At 41.9% G+C, this 26,852-nt stretch overlaps 1 protein-coding gene across 1 annotated transcript; it reads right to left on the bottom strand.

Moving 5' to 3' along the window:
- Nucleotides 1-2,652: 2,652 nt before the first annotated feature.
- LOC126235258 (17-beta-hydroxysteroid dehydrogenase 13-like) lies at nucleotides 2,653-26,556 on the bottom strand. The gene is made up of 3 exons (XM_049943991.1): nucleotides 26,448-26,556; nucleotides 7,323-7,443; nucleotides 2,653-2,736 (listed from the first exon to the last, which is right to left on the bottom strand). Exons 1-3 carry the CDS (start codon nucleotides 26,551-26,553, stop codon nucleotides 2,718-2,720), a joined length of 246 nt encoding a protein of 81 aa, XP_049799948.1. The 5' UTR covers nucleotides 26,554-26,556; the 3' UTR covers nucleotides 2,653-2,717.
- Nucleotides 26,557-26,852: the final 296 nt, after the last annotated feature.

The following is a 26,852-nucleotide window of genomic DNA, read 5'->3' as shown; positions in this document are numbered from 1 at the left end:
TTCGTCCTTCAAAAGCAAGTGCTCTACTGACTGAGCTATCCAAGAAGCGGAGATGAGGTACTGTTGGAAGTAGAGTTGTGAGGGCAAGTCATGAGTCATGCTTGGATAGCTCAGCTGGTAGAGAACTTGCTTGGGGAAGGCAAAGGTCCCAGGCTGAACTCCTAGTCTGGCACAAGAAGTTTTACCCTGCCAGGCAATTTCAGAACAACAACAAATTTTGTTCCCCCATTTCTTATAGTCATTGGGCTGTACCATTAGTGGCAGCCATATTTTCAGTTACCCCTTGACATAGACTCATGGGAGACATTAGTCTTGAACATGCTGTTCAGATTGTATCAATATAATAGGTTGCCTTTTGTGTGGCTATCACTCCTGCCATATTCCACAGGGTTTTTGAGGTTTGTCTAAAAATTCTGCTCAATGTTCATAGAACAGCTGAACATTTACACAATCTGTATCTGGTTTCTGTAGCCCTTGCACAGAAAGGCCTTAAGTCCAACTTTTCCAAATGCACTTTCTTTCAGCTAGTAGTCACTTATTTAGATTATATTCTCCATGAAGAAGGCTTTTAACTCACCACAGATTTTGTAGAGGTAATTCAGAATATCCCTTTGCCTTCTGTCAAGGTCCTTCAAGTATTTCTAAGAAAAGTGAATTACTATGTACAATTTATTCACCAGGTAGCCTCCATAGCCTACAGTTAAATTGTCCCTGTATAAAGGCAGTTCCTTTTCGATGTTCCAGTGAGTGTTACTGGTCTTTTCAGAAGTTAAACTTGGTCCACCAATCAACACCCTATCTTGTGACTTACCAAACCTCTTTCCATTGGTGTTGGCAACTCGTGCATCCCAATGTAGCCTGGGAACTGTTCTCTCATAAAACAGAAGAGGGTATGTTCATAGCAAAGGCACTTACTACAGCTCAGGAACTACAATTACCCTACCAGAAGTGTGAATGGAAGATACTGACTAATCAATATGCATAACATTGTCCATGTCTGACAAGAGTGTCTGCAGCAGAAATGTGGCCTATATCACAGGCCGGTCCCTTGAACTTCCAGAGAGTGTAAATTTGAGGCTGCCTGTCAGTGGTCTCTTTCTCAATTACTGTTATCTGACTCATCTCTTACCTATAGACTGACTGTGATGCCTGTTTACTGTGTGCTACAAATTGTGATCATGTGGTTTTCATAACCACTAGGCTTACTGGAACTTTGATTTCTGATCACGTATCACCTAAGTAGTGTTTGGACTTTATTAAACTTATTGTGGCTCAGATGAAAATTCTACCAAAAACTATTACTGTTTGATTCACAGGCTAATAGACTTTTAAATTGTTTGCTACCGAAGTTACTTGTTTTACTATATGTTTTTGGCCCTAAGTGAGGGATATAATAGGTACACCACTCAAACTCATCATTGTCTGTAGTTTTTATAATTGCACCAAGTTATGAATTAGATCAGACAGCAGAACAGCATCTTCAGTACAGTCAGGATGTTACAGTATTTTACAATTAGGATTCAGTACACCACAGACAGCCAGATACCTCCTCCCACAATGAAATGTATACAACATAATTTGCCTAGACAGTCTTCTTTTCCCTGTAAGTCATGCTGCACCAACTTGTCTCAGCTGCTTTTCACATCACCAGAAGCATGTATATTAGTAACTAATGTTTCTTCACATCCCCACCACAAGCTTCCTCAGTCCTGCCACCAGTGTTTTTAACATACTATCAGCAGAATTGTAAAAATAAATAAAAAAGGCTGGTTAATTATTTCAACTGTCAGAAGTTTGGCCATTTTAAGAGTCTTTGATAGTCTTGTGCCAACCTTTTCTTGAGTAACATTGATTATGTGCCTCATATACACACATGAAGCATATGGCAACAATCAGAGTTGAAAACTTGCTTATTGACTTACATATTTGTACTGCAAGTCAAGGCAGATACAGGCATCTCAGTATAATTGATAAATTAGCAAATTTATCTCACCTTAGGCACTCCAAAGTTGGAAACACATACCCACCATTTATACTGATATGAAATTTTTAGAGCAGGAAACAATTTGTTGAAGAATTTATATTTTTTTAACTTGTTGGATTGGTAGTGTCAATGAGTTTGATCAAATTAATGCATCATTCTTGTTTGCTGCAGAAATTCTAGGGTTGTTGCTTTTGGCTTGTCATGTATTCCAATGTGATTCTCACACTTTTACTTTTTGAAATAGAAGTTCAGTACCCATGATCTTCGAGCTTTCAAACAAATACTGCACTAATCTTGCCAACGTCAAGCCAAGTCAGAGCTAAAAACTGAGGAAGACTGACTAATATTAACATGTCTTTGGTTCTTGCCACCCACCTGTTCTTAATTTACAATAATTTCTGTGGTCTCAACATTTTTTCTCTGTAACTACGCCTTTCTTTACTCTTTTTAGTTTTCTATTTCTTTTACTTTCTGATTCTATCTCTGTCCCCACCACATATAATGTACTTACAAGGGGAGACCACGACAATGGGATCACAGATTTACTTCAAACTTTGTACACCCTTAGTAGGCTATTAAAACAACATAAGGTGTACTAGTGTGGCAATTCTGAGAAAATTGCAAGAGAAGTTTTATGTGTCTCTTACGTAACTGACGTATCTGTGTGTAGATGCCAGACGTTGGGGTTCATGGTGGTCAAGTGGTTGCCAGCACAGTAGCTCAGTATGTTTGGTCAGAGGGTTAGCTGCCACCTGTAAATAAAAAAACTGAGTGAATGAATCAACAGTGAACTTGGACAGGTGCCATGATGGGTCATCTGCCCCAAATGAATGCAACAAAAAAGTTAATGTTCGAGCTTCGTAAGATGGACTTGTATGAGGTGATGGTTTGACTCCTGCTCAAACTTTCATTTTTGTGGTACAAGTGTAAATTCTGTGATATTAAAAAAAATTTGCACCTATACTTTTTTGTTCTTGTCACATAGCATCTCACAGGTTAACTGCCAAATGGGGCCTGCCTCTGTGTCTGCAGCTCGAAGAGTCAAAGTGCAAAATAGTTCTGGGTACCCCACCAGATTGCATGTATAAGGTATTTTGTAAATCATGATAGGCATACATTTTCAGGAAAACTCTATGCATTTCTTCATTTACTTGTCAATAGCTACAATTATTTTTGTTCTGATAATTACATATAATTAAAAATAGTAAGTAATCAAATAACATTAAATTCACTAAAACCTCATGCAAATATGTGTAGCTTTTTAAATTATATTACCTCTCAAATGTCATAGAAATTAAATAATATGAACAGTAATGATAAAAATATAGATTAAAAATTAAGTTTGGGTGGGAGTCAAACCATCGCTTCATACACATTCATCATAAGAACTTCAAATGCTAACAGTGTAACCATCATGAACTCTAACGTCCGGCACCTATGCATGGTTACATCCATTACATAATACAATGGAAAATCCAGGATGGAATGTAACAGTATTATGAAAAGGATAGTTGCCACTCACCATATAGCGGAGATGCTGAGTCACAGCTAGGCACAACAATAAGACTGTCATAAATAAAGCTTTCGGCTCGTAAGGCCTATGTTAAAAATAGATCACACACACACACACACACACAAACACAACTCACACACAAATGAATGCAGTCTCAGGCAGCTGTAGCTACCCTGCTGTGTGGCTACAGTCACCTGAGTCAGGCAACTTTCTTTTTCATAATATTGTCAGTTACATAATAGATGCATAAAACTACTCTTGTGATTTTCTCAGAATTTCCAGAGTAGTGATCCTTACTACTTGCACATTGTATTGTTTTAATGGCCTGCTAAAGGTATACAAAGTTTGAAGTAAATCTGTGATCCCAATGTCGTGGCTTCCCCTTGTAAGCTTTCTGCTATTATTAACTCTGTCTTCCAACTTTAAGTCCTTTAGATTTACAAATATAGTCCAGTGCAGTCCCCAACAATCAGTCTTTCCTTCTCAACCCATCCATTAAGTCTCCCCTGACCTGCAGTTCTTGGCGACTTTTCCAAAATTCTCCATTTCCTACACTCACCAGTACTTTCTGTTCATCCTTCTATCTTCCCCAGCTTCCAGAAGAAGAAGGAGCCACTGATCTAAAGGCTTGCACATTCCTATCTTTTTGTATGTGTTAACTCCTTTGTGAGTAGATTTATGTATCTATCCAATTATGTTAAATTTTCGAAAAAATTGGTTATTTTAATTGATAAATGACCTTGTGATGTGCTAACATTATTACAAAGACAATTTCTTTTAACATGTTCCTTTTTTGATGACATTGCAAAGCATTCCAAATTTACTTTTCACTTCTCTTAATTTAACTTTTTTTTTCTCTTTATTTACTTCCTTAACATTCACATGGAAGATCTAGAATATTAATTAGTATATCTTTCCAGTAAGAATAACTTTTCAAAATTTGATGTCCTTACATTAAAAATGTTACATGATTTATGTGATGTTAGCAATACATCATTATTTTTTATGTAGGCTATGTCTATTATTGTTTGACTTAGTCACCTGTGTCATTTATAGAATATCAGTATAAATAAAAGAAAAATTAAACAATGGGAAGTCTAGGATGAAATAATAACAATATGAGAAGGATAGATTGCTAATCACCACACAGGGTAGGCATGAAAGCCCACAAAGGCACAATGAAAAGACTGCTAAGGTTTAACCTTTCAGACAAACAGGTCCTTCTTCAGAGGCAGAAAACACAAAGATGTGTTGACATAAGAATGACACCCCCACATTTGGCGAGTTCCTGGGTGGCTGTAGACAGTAGACGTGTGTGTGTCTGTTTTCCACTTCTAAAGAAGGACCTTTATGTCTGAGATCTAAAAGCTTAGCATTTTTTGTTGTTGTGTCTGTCTGTGACTCACTGTCACCTTTATTTGGTGAATCCGTCCATTCAAATGAGCATAATTGAACAGTACCAATGAAATACTGTGAGGCAATATAAGAATTGAAAGATTAATTTGAAAAGTGAAACACACAAGTTTACTGTTCTGTATATGGTTTTGTGTATCATATTATAGGATATGTTGCATTCCAGGATGTACCAAAGATTTGCAAATGTCAAGCCTGAACTACAAGTCAGTTAAATGAAAATTGAACTCCCACCACAACTGAACCATGGAATTGTTCCAATCAAAAGTAATCACCACTTGTGTTAAGACATTTCTCCCACTTGGAGATGAGATGATCAATTCCTGTTTCATAGAATAGAATCATCTTATGGCGTGATAGCACTTGTCCCCAGACTGCCAATCAAACAAAGGCTAGACTTTGTTGGGAAACACTGCAACATGCTCCATACAGTGTGGATCTTTCACTGTGTGATTTTCACATTTTTGGTGACCTGAGGAAAGACATATGTGGACATCAGTTTCCTGCCAACCATGCTGCACGAAGCAGAAATTTCTGGTTTTATCTCCCCGTGGGATAAATGTCTTAATACTTGTGGTTATAGTGGAGAGAGATAATGTGGACTGTCCAGAACTGCAGTAATTATCATTTAGCTGCACCAAAAGTCTCTGCCCAGAAACACGTGCAGGCATAGATGCTTGAGTGTTAAGAACATTGTGGCAGTTCTGGAACACCGAATAAATATCAGTTCCTGTTAGTTTTGGTGTCCGGCTTGGTAATCAAGTTTTCTCCCCAATGATACACAGCAATGCTGGTGTGGCTGCTGCGGGTATTCTCTCTTCGTGCTGACTTCGTCTCCGAAAACATCCATTTGAAAATGCAAGTCCTCATCACATGGGGAGAAGAAAATTAGGATTGACTTATGCCTGATACCTCGCACAGAAGATTTATTCTCTTAGCTCAAGGACAGCTTACCTTATCTGAAAACAGAGTAGATACTACATCTTTATATGAATAACAGCAATATTAATTAGTGTAGATTGCTACTCACCACATAGAGGCGGCACTGAACAGCAGACAAGCACATTTAAAAATAAACTGTTAATTATTATTCAGCTTTCACGTAAAGGCAAAAGATAAAGAAACACACACACATTGATACATGTGCAAGTTACATACACATGACCAAAGCAGCCTTTGGGTGCTGTGGCCTCACTGTAGTGCATGCATGTATTTCTTTATTTGGGGCAGACCTTGCCCAAACACTAAATAATACCCAACAGTCTACTTTTCAATGTGCACATGTGCTACTCAGTGTCTCTTCTGAGTTGTGAGTAGCAATCTATCCTAATTCATATTGTTATACCATTACAAATGTCCCATTCTTCTCTTAATATGAGGATAATGCTGCTGCTATTACTCTCTTTGTTACATTTCAGATACCTTCTGGCACTCACTATCCTGTCCAAATGAAGCTGTTAAAGAGTAGCATTTTGAAGGTGACTGAATGGACTGTTGTAGGCATCCAAGCGCGATCCAGTTACACTTTTATCTTGCCTATGTATTTGCAAAATCTTGTATTGAATTTTCATACACATCCTACCATATTATGTTTTTACTGTATTAAGAATGAACTGATATAATGGAAGTAGTGTATATTTTGACTGTATCCAAACAATGAATTTTATCACTGAATCAGTGGATAAATAAGTTTTTATTAAAAATTGTCAGTCATGTGGTAGAAAAACCTAAACTTCGGTATATCACTAGTTACCTGAGTAGCATTAAAAATTAATGCCATGACACCTACACCCATATTCTGCAAGCCACTGTAAGTTCACATTCAGTCTTAATGGTTGCCATTTAGAAACGTATAAATGGTCAGCACGTAGCCAAACTCACATATACAGATCATGTATATATAATTTTAAACTGAATTGTTCCAGAATGAGGAGACAAGGTACTGGCAGAAGTAAAGCTGTGAGGACAGGTCATGAGTCATGCTTGGATAGCTCACATGGTAGAGCACTTGCCTGCAAAAGATAAAATTCCCAAGTTCGAGTCTCAGTCCGGCACACAGTTTTATTCTGCCAGGAAGTTTCTTGACTTGTTCCACTTCATTCCCAAAAACATTATGGAAATGATCCAAGAAACAGGACTCACAACTCATTAACTTTTTGTATATACCAAATGCTCTCTTATTGTGTTCCCTCAGCAAAGTATCGTAGTGACAAATGTAATTCCTGATATTTTCACATTTAGTGAAATACTTTCTGAGTTACAGAAGATGTATTGTATCTCATTATCACTAACACCCATGCTGTAATTAATCTATGTTTTATCAAATAGATGAGCTTGTCTCAACTTGGAGACTCTACGAAACTTAAAAATACCATACTTATTGGCAAGTTCAAATTAAATGGCACACATTACCTAAATCTAGGTGTCTCCAGATTCCTTTTGGTGTTAATATTCCAAGTGTAAATTGTGGTAAATTTGATGCCAGTCATTCGCATGTCCTGTTTAATTTCTGCTTCCAGAGCCTCAATAAAACCTGAAGAAATAACATAGCAAATAGTAAACAGAGAACTGAATATAAGCTAACATATTTCAGATTTATTTCACATTAGTTGACATGCTGTGTATTGTAACATTACACAAAATTACAGTACCACAGGGATGTGGTGTGAAGTCAGTCTGAATTTTTGGATAGCCGATGCCAGTAGGAATCAAAATTACTAATGTTGTGTAGGTCGACAATGCACAATTTTTAAACTATGGAAACCTGGCGCCACGTGCTCCATTTGGCCATGGGATTGCCCTGTTGCCAGATGCTCTGGACAATGCATGTTGTGAATGCTTTGCCTGCCAGAGATTGCGATGTATACAAGGTGGCCTGCATGCTTGGTGGTAGCACACCAGCCTTCCACTATGGTGGCCTGGGCGCGAAGCCGCCAGGATCCCAACACATCCATTGTAGTTTCATGATAAGACGTACTGGGAACAAACCCATCAACAGCTGTGAGTTTGCATATAGAAAGTCTTTTACAAATTGTCGGCCCTGAAAAGGGCCTTTTTTTGTAACTAGGACATTGTTTACTTAAAGCAGGTGCTCAAACTGGCGACCCTCTGACGTGACACAAGCTGGATACCGTCTAACAGTGTTTTTCTGAAATCTTCCAAAGATTACTGGCATTGCCCTGAAGTGATTGGCGGCATGTTGAATGTGATCGGTTAATTCCTCTTCATTTCTAGATGGTTTGCATCAGGTGAGTGAACTAGAACCTTGAAGAACCCCCATAGGAAAAAATCTGGTGGTGTGAGGTCTAGTGGTTGCATGGGCCACATCCTACGAGCATCCTACGAGCATCTCTGCCAATCACCCAGCTATCAAAGAGTTCATTTAAATATGTGCACACAGCACGACTGTTATGTGCATGTGCCCCATCATGCTGCAATCACATGTGTAGCTGTATGTCCAGAACATCTTCCAGCAGGCCAGGTAAAGTTTCTTGCAAAAAGTGAAGGTAATTTGCCCCAAAAAATTGAGAAGGTAGACGGACCGGCCCTATCAGATGGTCACCCACAATGCCTGCCCAAATGTTGAGCGAAAATTGTTCTTGGTGTCTGTGGACGTACGTGACATGAGGATTTCCTCTTGCCCAGTAAAAAACATTTTGAGGGTTGTAAAGGCCATCCTGATGGAAGGCGCACTCACTTGTAAACAACACAATGGTGGGGAAGTCAAGATCTCATGCAACATGTCGCAGAAACCACCGGCAAAAGCCTAGTCTGTGTTCATAGTCCACCAAAGGGCTTAGGTTTTGGACAGAGTGGAAACTAAATGGATGCTGGCCATCATCGCTCAAAACCTCCCAGACTAACCAATGGGAGACCCTCATGTCATGTCCAACCACTTGAGTACTTGTTGTAGGAGCTTCCTCGAAGCACTCAAGAACACTCTCTTCAAATGTAGCATCCCATCACGCTTGTGGTCTTCCAGCATCACCGTGATATCCCACTAATGAGCCTGTTTCACCAAGTCACCAGTGAATTGCTGTAAATGTTTGTATCTTGCTGGGTACTGTTGCACATACAACCATCAAGGTCATGTCATAAGCTTTTCATAAATAAAAAAAGACGGCAACCACATCAAGCGGGTGTTTGCCAGGCTTGAGCACTGGAATGATGGTGCTCTCTCGCCATTGCGATGGAAAGACACCATTGCACCAGATCCGTTTGAAGATGATGAGGAGATGTCTCTTATAGTTGTACGAGAGATGTTTGATCATCTAACTGTGGATCTGATATGGCCCCGGAGCTGTTTCAGGGCAATGTGCAAGGACACTGAGGAGCTCCCACTCTGTAAATGGAGCATTATAGGGTTCACTGTGACATTCAGTGAACGAGAGGGCTTTCCTCGCCATCCTCCATTTGAGGGTGCGAAATGCTGGGGGATAATTCTCCAACACGGTGGCTCAAGTATAGTGCTCAGCAAAGTGCTCGGCAATTTCATTTGAGCTGGTAGATAACACACCATTGATGTTAATGCCAGTGACACCTGTCGGGTTCTGGTATCCACAAACAAGTCTGATCTTTGTCCTGGCTTGGGAAGGTGACGTATGGCACCCGATTGTCAAGACGTACCTCTCCCAACATTCCTGTTTCTGTCTTTTTATATCCTGGTGAACGCTGGCACAGAGCCGTTTAAAAGCTATTAGGTGCTCTAGGGAAGGGTGCTGCTTATGTTGCAGTAGAGCTCAGACTCAGCAATTTCCAGTGACCAGAAAGGTACTGACTTTCATCGGGGGCACCCTAAAGAATAAGGGATCATGTTTTCTGTCACAGAAACAATCGTTTTAGTGATCTGCTCAACTATCACATCGATGGTACCATGTGGGGGAGGTTAAGCTTTGACAGCAGAGGTAGAAGCTTCCCAGTCTGCCTTGTTTAAAGCCCATCTTGGTAGATGCCTGTGGGAGTGGCGCTGGGGGAGTGACAGGAAGATGGGAAAGTGGTCACTACCACACAAGTGATCGTGGGCTCTCCAGTGGGCAGATGGGAGAACTCCTGGATTGCAGAGGGATAAATAAATGGCTGAGTCTGAAATGTGTGGGGGCCCCAGTATTTAAGAAGCAGAGGTCAAGTTGAGACAGTAAAGTTTTGACATCTCTACCTCAGACAGTAAGCACCCCACAAGGGGCTATGGGCGTTAAAATCTCCCAAAAGTAGGAAAGGTTCAGGGAGTTGATGAATCAGAGCAGCAAATGCATTCAGGAAAACTGCACCATCTGGAGGAAGATATACATTGTGTCGCCCTTATCCTGACAGCCATAGCTTCAAGAGGGATTTGAAGAGGCACTGGGACCACCGGAGGGTTCTTTTTCTTAACAGACTTCTTTGTTTGCTTGCACTCTCGCTTCTCTTTAGGATCTTGCTGGGAGGACTTCTCCAAAGTAGCTTCAGGCATGGAGGAAGACCGTGAAGCTCTTCGTTCAGCAGCTTTTGGCTCCTTAAGCCACTGGTGAGTGTCTGCTGTGGCATTAGTCGAGACTTTGGGAGAGAGGGTCCCAAGGGTTCGGAGGAGGCTGTTGCTTCTCTGGCTGGGGGGAGGGGGCCGATGTCCCCTGCATTTGGGGAGAACCTTGCTCCCAAAGTAGGTACTCTGGGAGCAATGGAAGATTTTCCCCCTACCACCAGGAGGGGAAGATGTATTCTGGAGGCCCTGAGAGCCCACTGTTCATGGGACAGTGTGTGGTATGACTGGTACTTGTGACAGTGATGGTAATGTAGTTGCAGCATATGTGGACATCAACCGAACAGGGTGTAATCATTCAAATTTATGTTTAGATTCTTGGTAAGTCAACTGGTCTGGGGTCTTGTACTCCATGATTTTCCACTCCTTTTGGAGTACAGTGCAGTCTGGCAAGCAGGGAGAGTGCTGCTCTGCACAGTTGATACAAATGGGAGGAGGCACACATGGAGTATCTGTTTGCAGTGGACGTCCGCAGTCTCCACATGTGGTGCTGGAACTGCAGCAGAAAGACATGTGCCCAAATTTCCAGCACTTAAAAGCACTGCATAGGGGGACTATGGTTTAATATCATAGTTATAAACCATCATCTTGACCTTTTCAGGCAATGAATCACCCTCAAAGGCCAAGATGAAGGCACCGGTAGCAACCCTGTTGTCTTTGGGTCCCCTGTAAATGCGTCGGATGAAATGAACACCCCACCATTCTGGATTGGCATGGAGCTCGTGGTCAAATGGCAAGAGGAGGTCATGATGGAAAATAATCCCCTAGACCATGTTGAGGCTTTTATGGGGAGTGACGGAAACAGGAATATCACCCAGCTGGTCACAAGTGAGTAACACCAAGTACTGGGCTGGGGATGCTGTCTGAATCAAGACTTCACCGTTTCTCATCTTGGACAGCATTGTCACTTCCCCAAACTTATTCTTAACATGTTCAACATAAAACTGAGGCTTTGTGGGTAGACAGTAGTCCCTGTCCTTTCTGCTGCAGACTAAATACTGAGGCGAATATGACACTCTTCTTTCTGTAGCCCTACATTCCTCCCACGGTGTTGTGAGGGAGGGAAACGATTTAGGGTCATATCTGTCAGCATTGTACTCAATCTTGCCCTTCTTAGAGACTGCTGGCATCATACGGTCACCAGCAAGAGATGACTTAGTCCGCTTCATTGCAGGTCATCCGCCCTGATGCCACCCACTCCGATCAGGGGTTCTCCCTATGGGTGCCACCCAGCCATAGAAAAGGCCACCTGGCATGATGGCTGTTGCTGGGAGTACTGTTGCCCCAGGAAGACAGGCATCTACTCCTTGGCATACATGGGGAATTTACAGCTCAGGCATCAGCAGTGTGATCCCTGTGTTGTCAGGGGGCTACCACCAATTGGGTGGCTGGCTATGTGCTGGATATTGGGTGTAGAGAAATCCAATCTTATGATGGTGGGCAAAAGAGGATAGGAGATGATGGAAGAATATTGCACGTCCTGGAAAGTGTCGTTGTCCAAATAGATGAATTGCAGGTGGAGATGCAAAGCCAAGAAGAGGTTCAGGAGATCAAATCTAAGGGCACTAAGGATAACTCATGCACCACGTAAGGTGTCCATCCCCATATGGCCTGCACTTCTGTAGAATTTGGAAAGTGGCAGGTAGAACCCATAAAATGGGACCTGAACTTACAGGGCCAAAAAGTGTGAGAGTCCTTTCAGTCGCCTCTTACAACAGACAGGGATACCTTGAGCCTATTCTAACCCCTGAACCTGCAGGGGCCAATAAATGTGGGTAACTAGAAGACGTTGTGTGTTAAACTTCTACTTTAAAAAGTAAAAATGAGTATTTGATCAACAAATATGGACGCTACTAATCCAACAAGTTCAAAAAAAAATTAATATACTTGAAATACATGAAATGTATTTGCAGTTGTGAATAGGAACCACTATCAGCTGAATAAGGGAATGATTACAGTGAAAATTTGTGACAGAACAGGACTCAAATCCAGATATCTGAAAGAATATTGCATTGTTCTTAACAACACAGCCACTGCTATGTTGTTATTGTTGTGGTCTTCAGTCCAGAGACTAGTTTGATGCAGGTCTCCATGCTACACTATCCTGTGCAAGCCTCTTCATCTCCGAGTAACTACTGCAACCTACATCCTTCTGAATATGCTTAGTGTGTTCATGCCATGGCCTCCCTCTATAATTTTAACCCTCCGCACTTTCCTCCAGTCCTAAATCGATGAGCCCTTGATGCTTCAGAACGTGCCCCACCAACTGATCTCTTCCTCTAGTCAAGCTGTGCCACAGATTCCTCTTCTCCCCATTTCTATTCAGTGCCTCCTCATTAGTTATGTGATCTACCCATCTAACCTTCAGCATTCTTCTGTACACCACATTTCAAAAGCTTCTATTCTCTTCTTGCTTAAATTATTTATCGTCCATGTTTCACCTCCATACATGGCTACACTCCATACAAATACTTTCAGGAAAGACTTCCTGACTTTTAAATCTATATTTGATGTAAACAAATTTTTTCTTCTTCAGAAATGCTTTCCTTGCTATTGCCAGTCTACATTTTATATCCTCTCTACTTCGACCATCATCAGTTATTTTGCTACCCAACTAGCAAAATTCATCTACTACTTTAAGTGTCTCATTTCCTAATCTAATTCCCTCAGCATCACCTGATTTAATTCGACTTAATTCCATTATCCTTGTTTTGCTTTTGTTGATGTTCATTTTATATCCTACTTTTAAGACACTGTTATTCCGTTCAACTGCTCTTCCAGGTCCTTTGTTGTCTCTGACAGAATTACAATGTCATCGGCGAACCTCAAAAGTTTTTATTTATTCTCCATGGACTTTAATTCCTATTCTAAATTTTTCTTTTAAGACAAATTGTAGGGTCAGTATTGCCTCACATGTTCCAACATTTCTACGGAATCCAAACTGATCCTCCCCGAGGTCAGCTTCTACCAGTTTTTCCATTAGTCTGTAAAGAATTTGTGTGACTTATTAAACTGATAGTTCAGTAATTTTCACACCTGTCAAAACTAGCTTTCTTTGGGATTGGAATTATTATATTCTTCTTGAAGTCTGAGGGTATTTCACCTGTCTCATACATCTTGCTCACCAGCTGGCAGAGTTTTGTCAGGGCTGGCTCTCCCAAGGCTATCAGTAGCTCTAATGGAATTTGTCTACTCCAGGGACCTCGTTTCAACTTAGGCCTTTCAGTGCTCTGTCAAACTCTTCACACATTATAATATCTCCCATTTCATCTATGTCCTCTTCAATTTCTATAATATTGCCCTCAAGTACATCACCCTTGTATAGACCTCCTATATACTCCTTCCACCTTCCTGCTTTCCTTTCCTTGCTTAGGATCAGTTTTCCATCTGAGCTCCTGATATTCATATGGGTGGTTCTCTTTTCTCCAAAGGTCTCTCTTATTTTCCTGTAGGCTGTATCTATCTTAACCCTAATCATACATGCTTCTACATCCTTACTTTTGTCCTGCAGCCATGCTGTTTAGCCATCTTGCACTTCCTGTGAATCTCATTTTTGAGATGTTTGTTTTCCTTTTTGCCTGATTCATTTACTGCATTTTTATATTTTCTCCTTTCATCAATTAAATTCAATATTTCTTCTGTCACCCAAGGATTTCTACTAGCTCTCATCTTTTTGCCTATTTTATCCTTTGCTGTCTTCACTATTTCACCTCTCAAAGCTACACATTCTTCTTCTACTGCAATTCTTTCCCCCATTCTTATCAATCGTCCCCTAACGCTCTCTCTGAAACTCTCTACAACCTCTGGTTCTTTCAGTTTATCCAGATCCCACCTCCTTAAATTGCCAACTTTTTTCAGTTTCTTCAGTTTTAATCTATAGTTCATAACCAATAGATTGTGGTCAGAGTCCACATCTGTCCCTGGAAATGTCTAACAATTTAAAACCTGGTTCCTAAATTTCTGTCTTCCCATTACGTAATCTATCTGAAACCTTCCAGTGTCTCCAGGATTCTTCCACATATACAACCTTCTTTCATGATTCTTAAACCAAGTGTTAACTATGATTAAGTTATGCACTGTGCAAAATTCTACCAGGCTGTCTCCTCTTTCATTCCTTGCCCCATTCCATATTCACCTACTACTTTTGCTTCTCTTGCTTTTCGTACTACCGAATTTCAGTCCCCCATGACTATTAAATTTTCATCTCCCTCCACTATCTGAATAACTTCTTTTATGTCATCATACATTTCTTGAATCTCTTCGTCATCTGCGTAGCTAGTTTGCTATAAACTTGTACTACTCTGATAGGCATGGGCTTCATGTGTATCTTTGCTACAATAATGCGTTTACTATGCTGTTCATAGCAACTTACCTGTGCTCCTATTTTTTTATTCATTATTAATCCCACTGCTGCATTACCCCTATTTGATTTTGTATTTATAACCCTGTATTCACCTGACCAGAAGCCTTATTCCTCCTGTCACCGAACTTCACTAGTTCCTACTATATCTGGCCTTAACTTATCCATTTCCCTTTTTAAATTTTCTAACCTCCTTGCCCGATTAAGGTATCTGACATTCCACGCTCCAATCTGTAGAATGCCAGTTTTCTTTCTCCTGATAACGATGTCCTCCTGAGTAGTCCCAGCCCAGAGATCCAAATGGAGGACTATTTTACTTCCAGAATATTTTACCCAAGAGGATGTCATCATCATTTAACCATACAGTAAAGCTTCATGCCTTTGGGAAAAATTACAGCTGTAGTTTCCCCTTGCTTTCAGCCATTCATAGTACCAGCACAGCAAGGCTGTTTTGGTTAATGTTTCACAGGTAGATCAATCAGTCATCCAAACTGTTGCCCCTGCAGCTACTGAAAAGGCTGCTACCCCTTTTCAGGAACCACACATTTTTCTGGCCTCCCAACAGATACCCCTCCATTGTGGTTGCACCTACGGTAGGGCTATCTGTACTGCTGAGGCATGCAAGCTTCCCCACCAATGGCAGGGTCTATGGTTCATGGGAGGGCCACTGCTTTATTACAACAAATATAAATTCTGGAACAAAATGTTTCCTATTTCAAACATTTCTCTTACTGTTTGCAGTAGCTCATTTTCATAATTGAGTGTAATATGAGAATAAACACTGGGCATGAGGTTCCAACTTTGGAGTGCCTAATGTGAGATAAGTTTGCTAATTCATCAATTATATTGAAGTGCCTGTATCTGCCTTGAGTGGTTGGTTCATATATTTAAGCCAATAAGCACGTTTTCAAGTCTTATTGTTGCCAGATGCTCTCTCTCTGTCATCTCGTGTGTGTGTGTGTGTGTGTGTGTGTGTGTGTGTGTGTTGTGAGGCACATCACCATATCATTCAAGAAAATGTGTGTGATGGACAGTAGGAGTACCAAACCCTCTTAAAATGGCTAAAGACCTGGCAGTGGGAAATGCTTAACCTGCTTTTGTTCAAACAGAAGCAGCTTATAGCGGGAATGCGCAAAAACTTTACTTTTTAATGTACATACTGCTGGTAACTCGAAATGTAGCTGAGCAAAGTTGATGGAGCATGACTTACAGGTAAAGATACATGACTAGAACAAGTTGTACATATTTTCACTGTGAGAAGAGATACCTGGCTGTCTGTGGTGTTACTGGTTCCTAATTGAACAATACTGTAGCATCCTGACCATACTGAAGATGTTATTTTGCTGTCTGAACTAATTCCTAACTTCATGCAGTTGTCAACACTGCAACAATGATGAGTTTTGACTGGTGTAAGTTATTATATTGTTCACGTAGGGCCAAGAATATATATTAAAAATAAGTAACATCTGAAACAATAAATTAAAAGTGTCAAGTGAGTCAAACAGTAATAATTTTCAGTAGACTTTTCACCTGAGCCACAATATAAATTAATATGAGACAGTTCCTGATTAACCAGAATGAGATTTTCACTCTGCAGCGGAGTGTGCGCTGATATGAAACTTCCTGGCAGATTAAAACTGTGTGCCAGACCGAGACTCGAACTCGGGACCTTTTCTTTTCACGGGCAAGTGCTCTACCGACTGAGCTACCCAAGCACAACTCACGCCTCGTCCTCACAGCTTTACTTCTGTCAGTACCTCGTCTCCTACCTTCCAAACTTTACAGAAGCTCTCCTGCGAACCTTGCAGAACTAGCACTACTGAAAGAAAGGATATTGCGGAGACATGGCTTAGCCACAGCCTGGGGGATGTTTCCAGAAAGTTTGGAAGGTAGGAGACGAGGTACTGGCAGAAGCAAAGCTGTGAGGACGGGGCGTGAGTCGTGCTTGGGTAGCTCAGTCGGTAGAGCACTTGCCCGCAAAAGGCAAAGCTCCCGAGTTCGAGTCTCGGTCCGGCACACAGTTTTAATCTTCCAGGAAGTTTCAGCACTACTCAGGTGATAAGATATGTTTAGAAAGCAAAGTTCCAGTAAGCCTAGTGGTGATGGACAACCACAATTTTGTAGCACACAGTAAACAGGCATAGCAATCAGAATCCACAGGTAAGAGATGAGTCGGATAACAGTAATTGAGCAAGAACCCACTGCCAGGCAGCCTCATATTTATCCTCTCTGGAAGTTCAAGGGATTGGGCTGTGTTATCAGCCATGTTTCTGCTGCAGGCACCCTTGATTGATATAGACAATGTTATGCATATTGATTAGTTAGTATCTTTCATCCACGTGCAGGAGCTGGCTGATGTCAAGACAGAAGTCTCTTAGAAGATGTAGAGAGACACTAGTGATGATGGTGCTACATTTGGAAATTTTTGCATAGGCTTGGAGACTTCTGGGTGTGGACATGTTTCTGTAGGATGCAGCAGCTCCAGTGATTCACCCATCACAGGTGTGTCCTACAACTAACAGGAAGGGAGGACCAGGTGGTCATCATCTGTGACCTGGGAATGGAGAGAGCTACGATGTGATTGCAATGGTGGTGCTGATGGTGGACTTCTGCTGAGGGATAATGCTAACCAGTGTGCTACAATCCAAGTTGGTTGTAGTGCTGGCTCAGCTGCCCATGTGTTGTAGCTACCAACACCACATGGCACCACTACTTTTCTAGCACAGACAGAAAGATTCACCCTGGATTCCATTCAAATGTCCGTGTCCACACCGAGATACCAACATGGGGTAGGGTAGCTGTGGCTGGATCCTCATTTGTCACCTCCCATGCAAAAGTGTTGTGCTACCATTTTTCAACAGGACAATGTTCATTCACACATGAAATGTCTGTATGAACTGTGCGTGTGTTGCTGAGATACTCTTGAGATTCCTAGAGCTGAATGTGTGTGGACCAGCATGGGCTTCAACTCTAACCTGTTACAACAGTTGTGGGCTGCCTTACATCAGGAGAGGATACAATCATTTCATAACACTGTTCTCAACCCAATCAGTGCATGCATCCAGACCACAATAGGTGCAACATCACACTGACAAATGGGCTCATATTGCCAAGTTCTTTGTAGATTTGATTCGATAGTATAATCACTGAAATAACGTCATATATCCCCTCAACCCGTAAAGTTTCTCCTCCTTTTCAGTAGGCTTCACTTTGTCAGACTGTGTATTTTACCAACGTTCGCCAGAGGGACATTGTACGAAATGCCAGCATGTAGATCAAATAATTCCTGTAGATTTTTAGTAGGAGGTTTGTGAGCTTTGAGCTGGTGCTCAGTAACTCAAGATGTGTTTGACAGTACTGATATCTGAAAATGTTTAGCTTGCAGGATAACTATTAAAATTCTTCGTTTTGTTCCTCAGTCCACTGAAGCATGGCTCTACTACAATGAGCCACAAAGAATGAAATATGGTGTTGTGTAAAAAGAAAGTAACTTTCGCATGATGTGCCACTGCCACATAACATAGTTAAATGAAATTTGGACCATACATAGAAAGAACTGCTACCATATAGTGCAGAATATAACTGAAGAAATGTGCAATAAGGCAAACAGAAACTATACTTTTACTCAGAGACAATACTTACATTGAAGTCACTGCAATTTATGATGGTCCCCTGGACACAACAAAAGGTGCAGCATTGTTCTTAATAGGATGTGTGATCACCACAGACAGCAATTTTTACTACACAACATGCCTCCATGCTGGCCACCAGGTTGGTAAGGAGTTGCTGTGGCAGGGAATTCTATTCCTCCATCAATGCAGCTGACAACTGCTGGATGGTCGTTGCTGCATGTGGATGAGCTGAAATGCATTTCCCGAATGCATCCCACTTGTGGTTGATGAGATTTGAGTCAGGGGAATGGGCAAGCCAGTCTATGTGCTGAAAATCCTCTTATTTTAAGAGATCCTTTGCCTGTGCACTCCTGTGTTGTCATCGATAAAAAGCATCAAGGCCAAAAGCCCTCCTGAAAAGACACACAAAGGAAAGGAGTGCAGTGTCATAATAGTGTTGACCAGTGAGTGTAACATGCTCAAAAATTTGCGTTCGTGCCAAGAGCACAGTGACTAGAACAGTGAGGAGTGTGATCATGTGCTGTTCTTGGATGAGAGCAGATTCCATCAGCACAGCAGTTCTGGATATACCCTCAGGCTGGGAACATGTAATGCACCCAGGAACATTGTCAAACATGATCATTTTGATGGCTCAGGTGTTACAATGCAGGGAGGCATAATGTTGAATGGATGTACTGACCTACAAATCTTTGAATATGGTACACTCACTGGTCATTGTTATTATGGCACTGTACTCCAGGTGTGTCTTTTCATGGGTGTATTCAGCACTGACTTCATGTTTATGGGTAAGCACATGTTATTAAGAACAATTTTCCCCCTTCTGTAATATCCAGGAGACCATCATAAATCGTCATGGCTTATGGGTTGAACAAAAGTGTCATTTCCATTTTTCTCATTGCATATTTCTTTCAGATACCTTCTGCACTATATTGTAGCAGTTCTTTCTATGTATGGTCTAGGCTTCATCAATCTATGTTTTGTCACAGACACATAGCATGCAAAAGTTATTTTTGTACTTACATTTTGCATAGAAATTTATGTTGTTGTTGTTGTTGTTGACGTCTTTAGTCCTGAGACTGGTTTGATGCATCTCTCCGTGCTACTCTATCCTGTGCAAGATGCTTCATCTCCCAGTACGTACTGCAGCCTACATCCTTCTGAATCTGCTTAGTGTATTCATCTTTTGGTCTCCCTCTATGATTTTTACCCTCCACATTGCCCTCCAGTACTAAATTGGTGATCCCTTGATGCCTGAGAACACGCCCTACCAACCGATCCCTTCTTCTAGTCAAGTTGTGCCACGAACTTCTCTTCTCCCCAATCCTATTCAATACTTCCTCATTCATTATGTGATCTCCCCATCTAATCTTCAGCATTCTTCTGTAGCACCACATTTCAAAAGCTTCTATTCTCTTCTTGTCTAAACTATTTATCGTCCATGTTTCACTTCCATACATGGCTACACTCCATACAAATACTTTCAGAAACGACTTCCTGACACTTAAATCTATACTCGATGTTAACAAATTTCTCTTCTTCAGAAATGCTTTCCTTGCCATTGCCAGTCTACATTTTATATCCTCTCTACTTCGACCATCATCAGTTAATTTGCACCCCAAATAGCAAAACTCCTTTACTATTTTAAGTGTCTCCTTCCCTAATCTAATTCCCTCAGCATCACTTGAGTTAACTCGACAACATTCAATTATCCTTTACTATTTTAAGTGTCTCCTTCCCTAATCTAATTCCCTTAGCATCACTCGAGTTAACTCGACAACATTCAATTATCCTCATTTTGCTGTTGTTGATGTTCATCTTATATCCTCCTTTCAAGACACTGTATATTCCGTTCATCTGGTCTTCTAAGTCCTTTGCTGTCTCTGACAGAATTACAATGTCATCGGCGAACCTTAAAATCTTTATTTCTTCTCCATGGATTTTAATTCCTACTCCGAATTTTTCTTTTGTTTCCTTTATTGCTTGCTCAATATACAGATTGAATAACATTGGGGAGAGGCTACAACACTGCCTCACTCCCTTCCCAACGACTGCTTCCCTTTCATGTCCCTCAACTCTTATAACTGCCATCTGGTTTCTGTACAAACTGTAAATAGCCTTTCGCTCCCTGTATTTTACCCCTGCCACCTTCAGAATTTGGAAGAGAGTATTCCAGTCAACACTGTCAAAAGCAAGTCTACAAATGCTAGAAACATAGGTTTGCCTTTTCTTAATCTAGCTTCTAAGATAAGTCTTAGGGTCAGTATTGCCTCATGTGTTCCAATATTTCTACGGAATCCAAACTGATCTTCCCTGAGGTCGGCTTCTACCAGTTTTTCCATTTGTCTGTAAAGAATTGGCGTTAGTGTTTTGCAGCCGTGACTTATTAAACTGATAGTTTGGTAATTTTCACATCTGTCAACACCTGCTTTCTTTGGGATTGGAATTATTATATTCTCCTTGAAGTCTGAGGGTATTTCACCTATTTCATACATCTTGCTCACCAGATGGTAGAGTTTTGTCAGGACTGGCTCTCCCATAGCTGTCAGTAGTTCTAATGGAATGTTGCCTACTCCCGGGGCCTTGTTTCGACTTAGGTCTTTCAGTCCTCAGGCAGTATCATATCTCCCATTTCATCTTCATCTACACCCTCTTCCATTTCCAAAATATTGTCTTCAACAACATCACCCTTGTATAGACCCTCTATATACTCCTTCCACCTTTCTGCGTTCCCATATTTGCTTAGAACTGGGTTTTCATCTGAGCTCTTGATATTCATACAAATGGTTCTCTTTAATTTTCCTGTAGCCAGTATCTATCTTACCCCTAGTGAGATAAGCCTCTACATCCTTACATTTGTCCTCTAGCCATCCCTGCTTAGCCATTTTGCACTTCCTGTCGATCTCATTTTTGAGAGGTTTGTATTCCTTTTTGCCTGATTCATTAACTGCATTTTTATGTTTTCTCCTTTTATCAATTAAATTCAATATTTCTTCTGTCACCCAAGGATTTCTACTAGCCCTCGTCTTTTTACCTACTTGATCCTCTGCTGCCTTCACTACTTCATCTCTCAAAGCTACCCATTCTTCTTCTACTGTATTTCTTTCCCCCATTCTTGTCAATTGTTCCTTTATGCTCTCCCTGAAACTCTGTACAACCTCTGGTTCTGTCAGTTTATCCAGGTCCCATCTCCTTAAATTCCCACCTTTTTGCAGTTTCTTCAATTTTAATCGACAGTTAATAACCAATAGATTGTGGTCAGAGTCCACATCTGCCCCTGGAAATGTCTTACAATTTAAAACCTGGTTCCTAAATCTCTGTCTTACCATTATATAGTCTGTCTGAAACCTGTCAGTATCTCCAGGCTTCTTCCATGTATACAACCGCCTTTCATGATTCTTGAACCACTTCTTGCTGGAAGTATCACTTTGCCACGAAGAAAAATGATCCAAATCCTACCCCTAATGATCCAACTCCCCAAGACACTATCCAAATTGAACCCTGCCTGGAACAGTTCCGTCCTCCGTCACAGCGGGACCCACCTCCTCTTCCTCAAAATCACCCTCTCCAAACCTTCCAGGAATTTCTGACTTCCAGCCTTGCCTCTCAATCCCTCTTAAAAAACCTTAATCCTACTCCCAACATCACCACTGCTGAAGCCCAGGCTATCCGTGATCTGAAGGCTGACCGGTCCATCGTCATTCTTCCGGCGGACAAGGGTTCCACGACCGTGGTACTTGATCGTCGGGAGTATGTGGCTGAGGGACTGCGTCAGCTTTCAGACAACACCACATACAAAGTTTGCCAAGGTAATCCCATTCCTGATGTCCAGATGGAGCTTCAAGGAATCCTCAGAACCTTAGGCCCCCTACAAAACCTTTCACCTGACTCCATCAACCTCCTGACCCCACCGACACCCCGCACCCCTACCATCTACCTTCTTCCTAAAATTCACAAACCCAATCATCCCAGCCGCCCCATTGTAGCTGGTTACCAAGCCCCCACAGAACGTATCTCTGCCTACGTAGATCAACACCTTCAACCCATTATGTGCAGTCTCCCATCCTTCATCAAAGACACCAACCACTTTCTCGAACGCCTGGAATCCTTACCCAATCCGTTACCCCCAGAAACCATCCTTGTAACCATTGATGCCACTTCCTTATACACAAATATTCCGCACGTCCAGGGCCTCGCTGCGATGGAGCACTTCCTTTCACGCCGATCACCTGCCACCCTACCTAAAACCTCTTTCCTCATTACCTTAGCCAGCTTCATCCTGACCCACAACTTCTTCACTTTTGAAGGCCAGACATACCAACAATTAAAGGGAACAGCCATGGGTACCAGGATGGCCCCTTCGTACGCCAACCTATTCATGGGTCGCTTAGAGGAAGCCTTCTTGGTTACCCAGGCCTGCCAACCCAAAGTTTGGTACAGATTTATTGATGACATCTTCATGATCTGGACTCACAGTGAAGAACAACTCCAGAATTTCCTCTCCAACCTCAACTCCTTTGGTTCCATCAGATTCACCTGGTCCTACTCCAAATCCCATGCCACTTTCCTTGATGTTGACCTCCACCTGTCCAATGGCCAGCTTCACACGTCCGTCCACATCAAACCCACCAACAAGCAACAGTACCTCCATTACGACAGCTGCCACCCATTCCACATCAAACGGTCCCTTCCCTACAGCCTAGGTCTTCGTGGCAAACGAATCCGCTCCAGTCCGGAATCCCTGAAGCATTACACCAACAACCTGACAACAGCTTTCGCATCCCGCAACTACCCTCCCGACCTGGTAGAGAAACAAATAACCAGAGCCACTTCCTCATCCTCTCAAACCCAGAACCTCCCACAGAAGAACCACAAAAGTGTCCCACTTGTGACAGGATACTTTCCGGTACTGGATCAGATTCTGAATGTGGCTCTCCAGCAGGGATACGACTTCCTCAAATCCTGCCCTGAAATGAGATCCATCCCTCATGAAATCCTCCCCACTCCACCAAGAGTGTCTTTCCGCCGTAACCTCTTAGTTCATCCCTATGAAATCCCCAAACCACCTTCCCTACCCTCTGGCTCCTACCCTTGTAACCGCCCCCGGTGTAAAACCTGTCCCATGCACCCTCCCACCACCACCTACTCCAGTCCTGTAACCCGGAAGGTGTACACGATCAAAGGCAGAGCCACGTGTGAAAGCACCCACGTGATCTACCAACTGACCTGCCTACACTGTGACGCATTCTATGTGGGAATGACCAGCAACAAACTGTCCATTCGCATGAATGGACACAGGCAGACAGTGTTTGTTGGTAATGAGGATCACCCTGTGGCTAAACATGCCTTGGTGCACGGCCAGCACATCTTGGCACAGTGTTACACCGTCCGGGTTATCTGGATACTTCCCACTAACACCAACCTATCAGAACTCCGGAGATGGGAACTTGCTCTTCAACATATCTTCTCTTCCCGTTATCCACCAGGCCTCAATCTCCGCTAATTTCAAGTTGCCGCCACTCACACCTCACCTGTCATTCAACAACATCTTTGCCTCTGCACTTCTGCCTCGGCTGACATCTCTGCCCAAACTCTTTGTCTTTAAATATGTCTGCTTGTGTCTGTATATGTGTGGATGGATATGTGTGTGTGTGCGCGAGTGTATACCTGTCCTTTTTTCCCCCTAAGGTAAGTCTTTCTGCTCCCGGGATTGGAATGACTCCTTACCCTCTCCCTTAAAACCCACATCCTTTCGTCTTTCCCTCTCCTTCCCTCTTTCCTGATGAGGCAACAGTTTGTTGCGAAAGCTTGAATTTTGTGTGTATGTTTGTATATATATATATATAACACAGATGATGTGACTTACCGAACGAAAGTGCTGGCAGGTCGATAGACACACAAACAAACATAAACATACACACAAAATTCAAGTTTCCACTACAAACTGTTGCCTCATCAGGAAAGAGGGAAGGAGAGGGAAAGACGAAAGGATGTGGTTTTTAAGGGAGAGGGTAAGGAGTCATTCCAATCCCGGGAGCAGAAAGACTTACCTTAGGGGGAAAAAGAGACGGGTATATGCTCGCACACACACACGTATCCATCCACACATATACAGACACAAGCAGACATATTCAAAGACAAAGAGTTTAGGCAGAGATGTCAGTCGAGGCGGAAGTACAGAGGCAAAGATGTTGTTGAATGACAGGTGAGGTGTGAGTGGCGGCAACTTGAAATTAGCGGAGATTGAGGCCTGGTGGATAACGGGAAGAGAGGATATGTTGAAGAGCAAGTTCCCATCTCCGGAGTTCTGATAGGTTGGTGTTAGTGGGAAGTATCCAGATAACCCGGATGGTGTAACACTGTGCCAAGATATGCTGGCCGTGCACCAAGGCATGTTTAGCCACAGGGTGATCCTCATTACCAACAAATACTGTCTGCCTGTGTCCATTCATGCGAATGGACAGTTTGTTGCTGGTCATTCCCACATAGAATGCGTCACAGTGTAGGCAGGTCAGTTGGTAGATCACGTGGGTGCTTTCACACGTGGCTCTGCCTTTGATCGTGTACACCTTCCGGATTACAGGACTGGAGTAGGTGGTGGTGGTGGTGGGAGGGTGCATGGGACAGGTTTTACACCGGGGGCGGTTACAAGGGTAGGAGCCAGAGGGTAGGGAAGGTTTCCCTCTATATATATATATATATATATATATATATATATATATATATATATATATATAGAGAGAGAGAGAGAGAGAGAGAGAGAGAGAGAGGCCTCTGTATATGTCTGCTTGTGTCTGTATATGTGTGGATGGATACGTGTGTGTGTGCGCGAGTGTATACCCGTCATTTTTTCCCCCTAAGGTAAGTCTTTCCGCTCCCAGGATTGGAATGACTCCTTACCCTCTCCCTTAAAACCCAAATCCTTTCGTCTTTCCCTCTTTCCTGACGAGGCAACCGTTGGTTGCGAAATCTAGAATTTTGTGTGTATGTTTGTGTTTGTTTGTGTGTCTATCGACGTGCCAGCGCTTTCGTTTGGTAAGTCACATCATCTTTGTTTTTAGCTGTATTTTTTCCCACGTGGAATGTTTCCTTCTATATATATATATATATATATATGATAGAGGGAAATGTCTGCTTGTGTCTGTGTACGTGCGGATGGATATGTGTGTGTGTGCGAGTGTATACCTGTCCTTTTTTCCCCCTAAGGTAAGTCTTTCCGCTCCCGGGATTGGAATGACTCCTTACCCTCTCCCTTAAAACTCACATCCTTTCGTCTTTCCCTCTCCTTCCCTCTTTCCTGATGAGGCAACAGTTTGTTGCGAAAGCTTGAATTTCGTGTGTATGTTTGTGTTTGTTTGTGTGTCTATCGACCTGCCAGCACTTTCGTTTGGTAAGTCAGATCATCTGTGTTTCGTCTGTTCCTTTGGACATGTCTGAAAGAACAGACACCACATATATGTTGAAGGTTGAAGTTATTAGTCACTGAGCTGGAGAAAGATGAGAAGCATGGCACGGTAATGTGGGAGCGGCTGAAGGGAGAGCAGGGAGGGGGAGGGGGTCATGGACAATAGAAACTAACAGTTAAATATGTGACCTGCATGATTTACTGGAACTTTCAGGGGAAAATTAATATGAATGCATTGTGTCCATTCTCTCAGACATGTCTGAAACAACAGACACCAGGCAGAATCCACAGCTATGAAGATTTAATCTTTTGATGTTGCTGTTTGGGACTGGATGCATCATGACATGAATTTATCCTTCACTCACACTAATACATGATTAAATCAGATAGCAGTGTAAATAATTTAGATTACAATATGGCAGTGAACTAGTAGAATAATAAAAGGAATATCATGAAAATCTGAAAAAATAGTGTTGTAAGAGCTGTGTAAAAATAAAAAAAAACTTTCAAAACTAGGAATGTATGGAGATTTTCTGAATACAAGTCCATTGCCTTTATCATTGTGCTACCTCACTTGGCAAAGCACAAAAGAAAAGAACTGATAAAATTGCAACATGATTGAGGATACCTCGTACAGCATATTGTGCAGCACAGAAGGGGACCATGTTAGGCTCTGGTCTGAGAGAGTTCCCTGATATCAGTGTCACCACATGGCCACGACCTTTATCAATCATGGCGGGCAGGAATGCCTCCAGGGTCTGAAAAAGAACACAGTACTGACATTATGTGTGTGCACTATTTACTTCTTAAAATCTGGAAGAATAGAAACATGTTGCTATGTGAAATGTTATGACAAACACAAGTTTGGATGATGTGTCATCAGACAACGCAACATAGGCCTTAGTAGTATGAGCCAAGCTAAAATTCTGGTCTGACAGCCTCAAATTATGATTTTTGTTTGTATCCTTAAGTATTTTGGTTGAATGCTTCTTCTGTGAAGGCCATAGTTGATTTCCTCTCCTCATACTTTCTC

The sequence above is a fragment of the Schistocerca nitens genome, chromosome 1, assembly GCF_023898315.1.
Source record: "Schistocerca nitens isolate TAMUIC-IGC-003100 chromosome 1, iqSchNite1.1, whole genome shotgun sequence".
Lineage (NCBI taxonomy): Eukaryota > Metazoa > Arthropoda > Insecta > Orthoptera > Acrididae > Schistocerca > Schistocerca nitens.
This window is presented reverse-complemented; position numbering and strand designations above follow the sequence as displayed.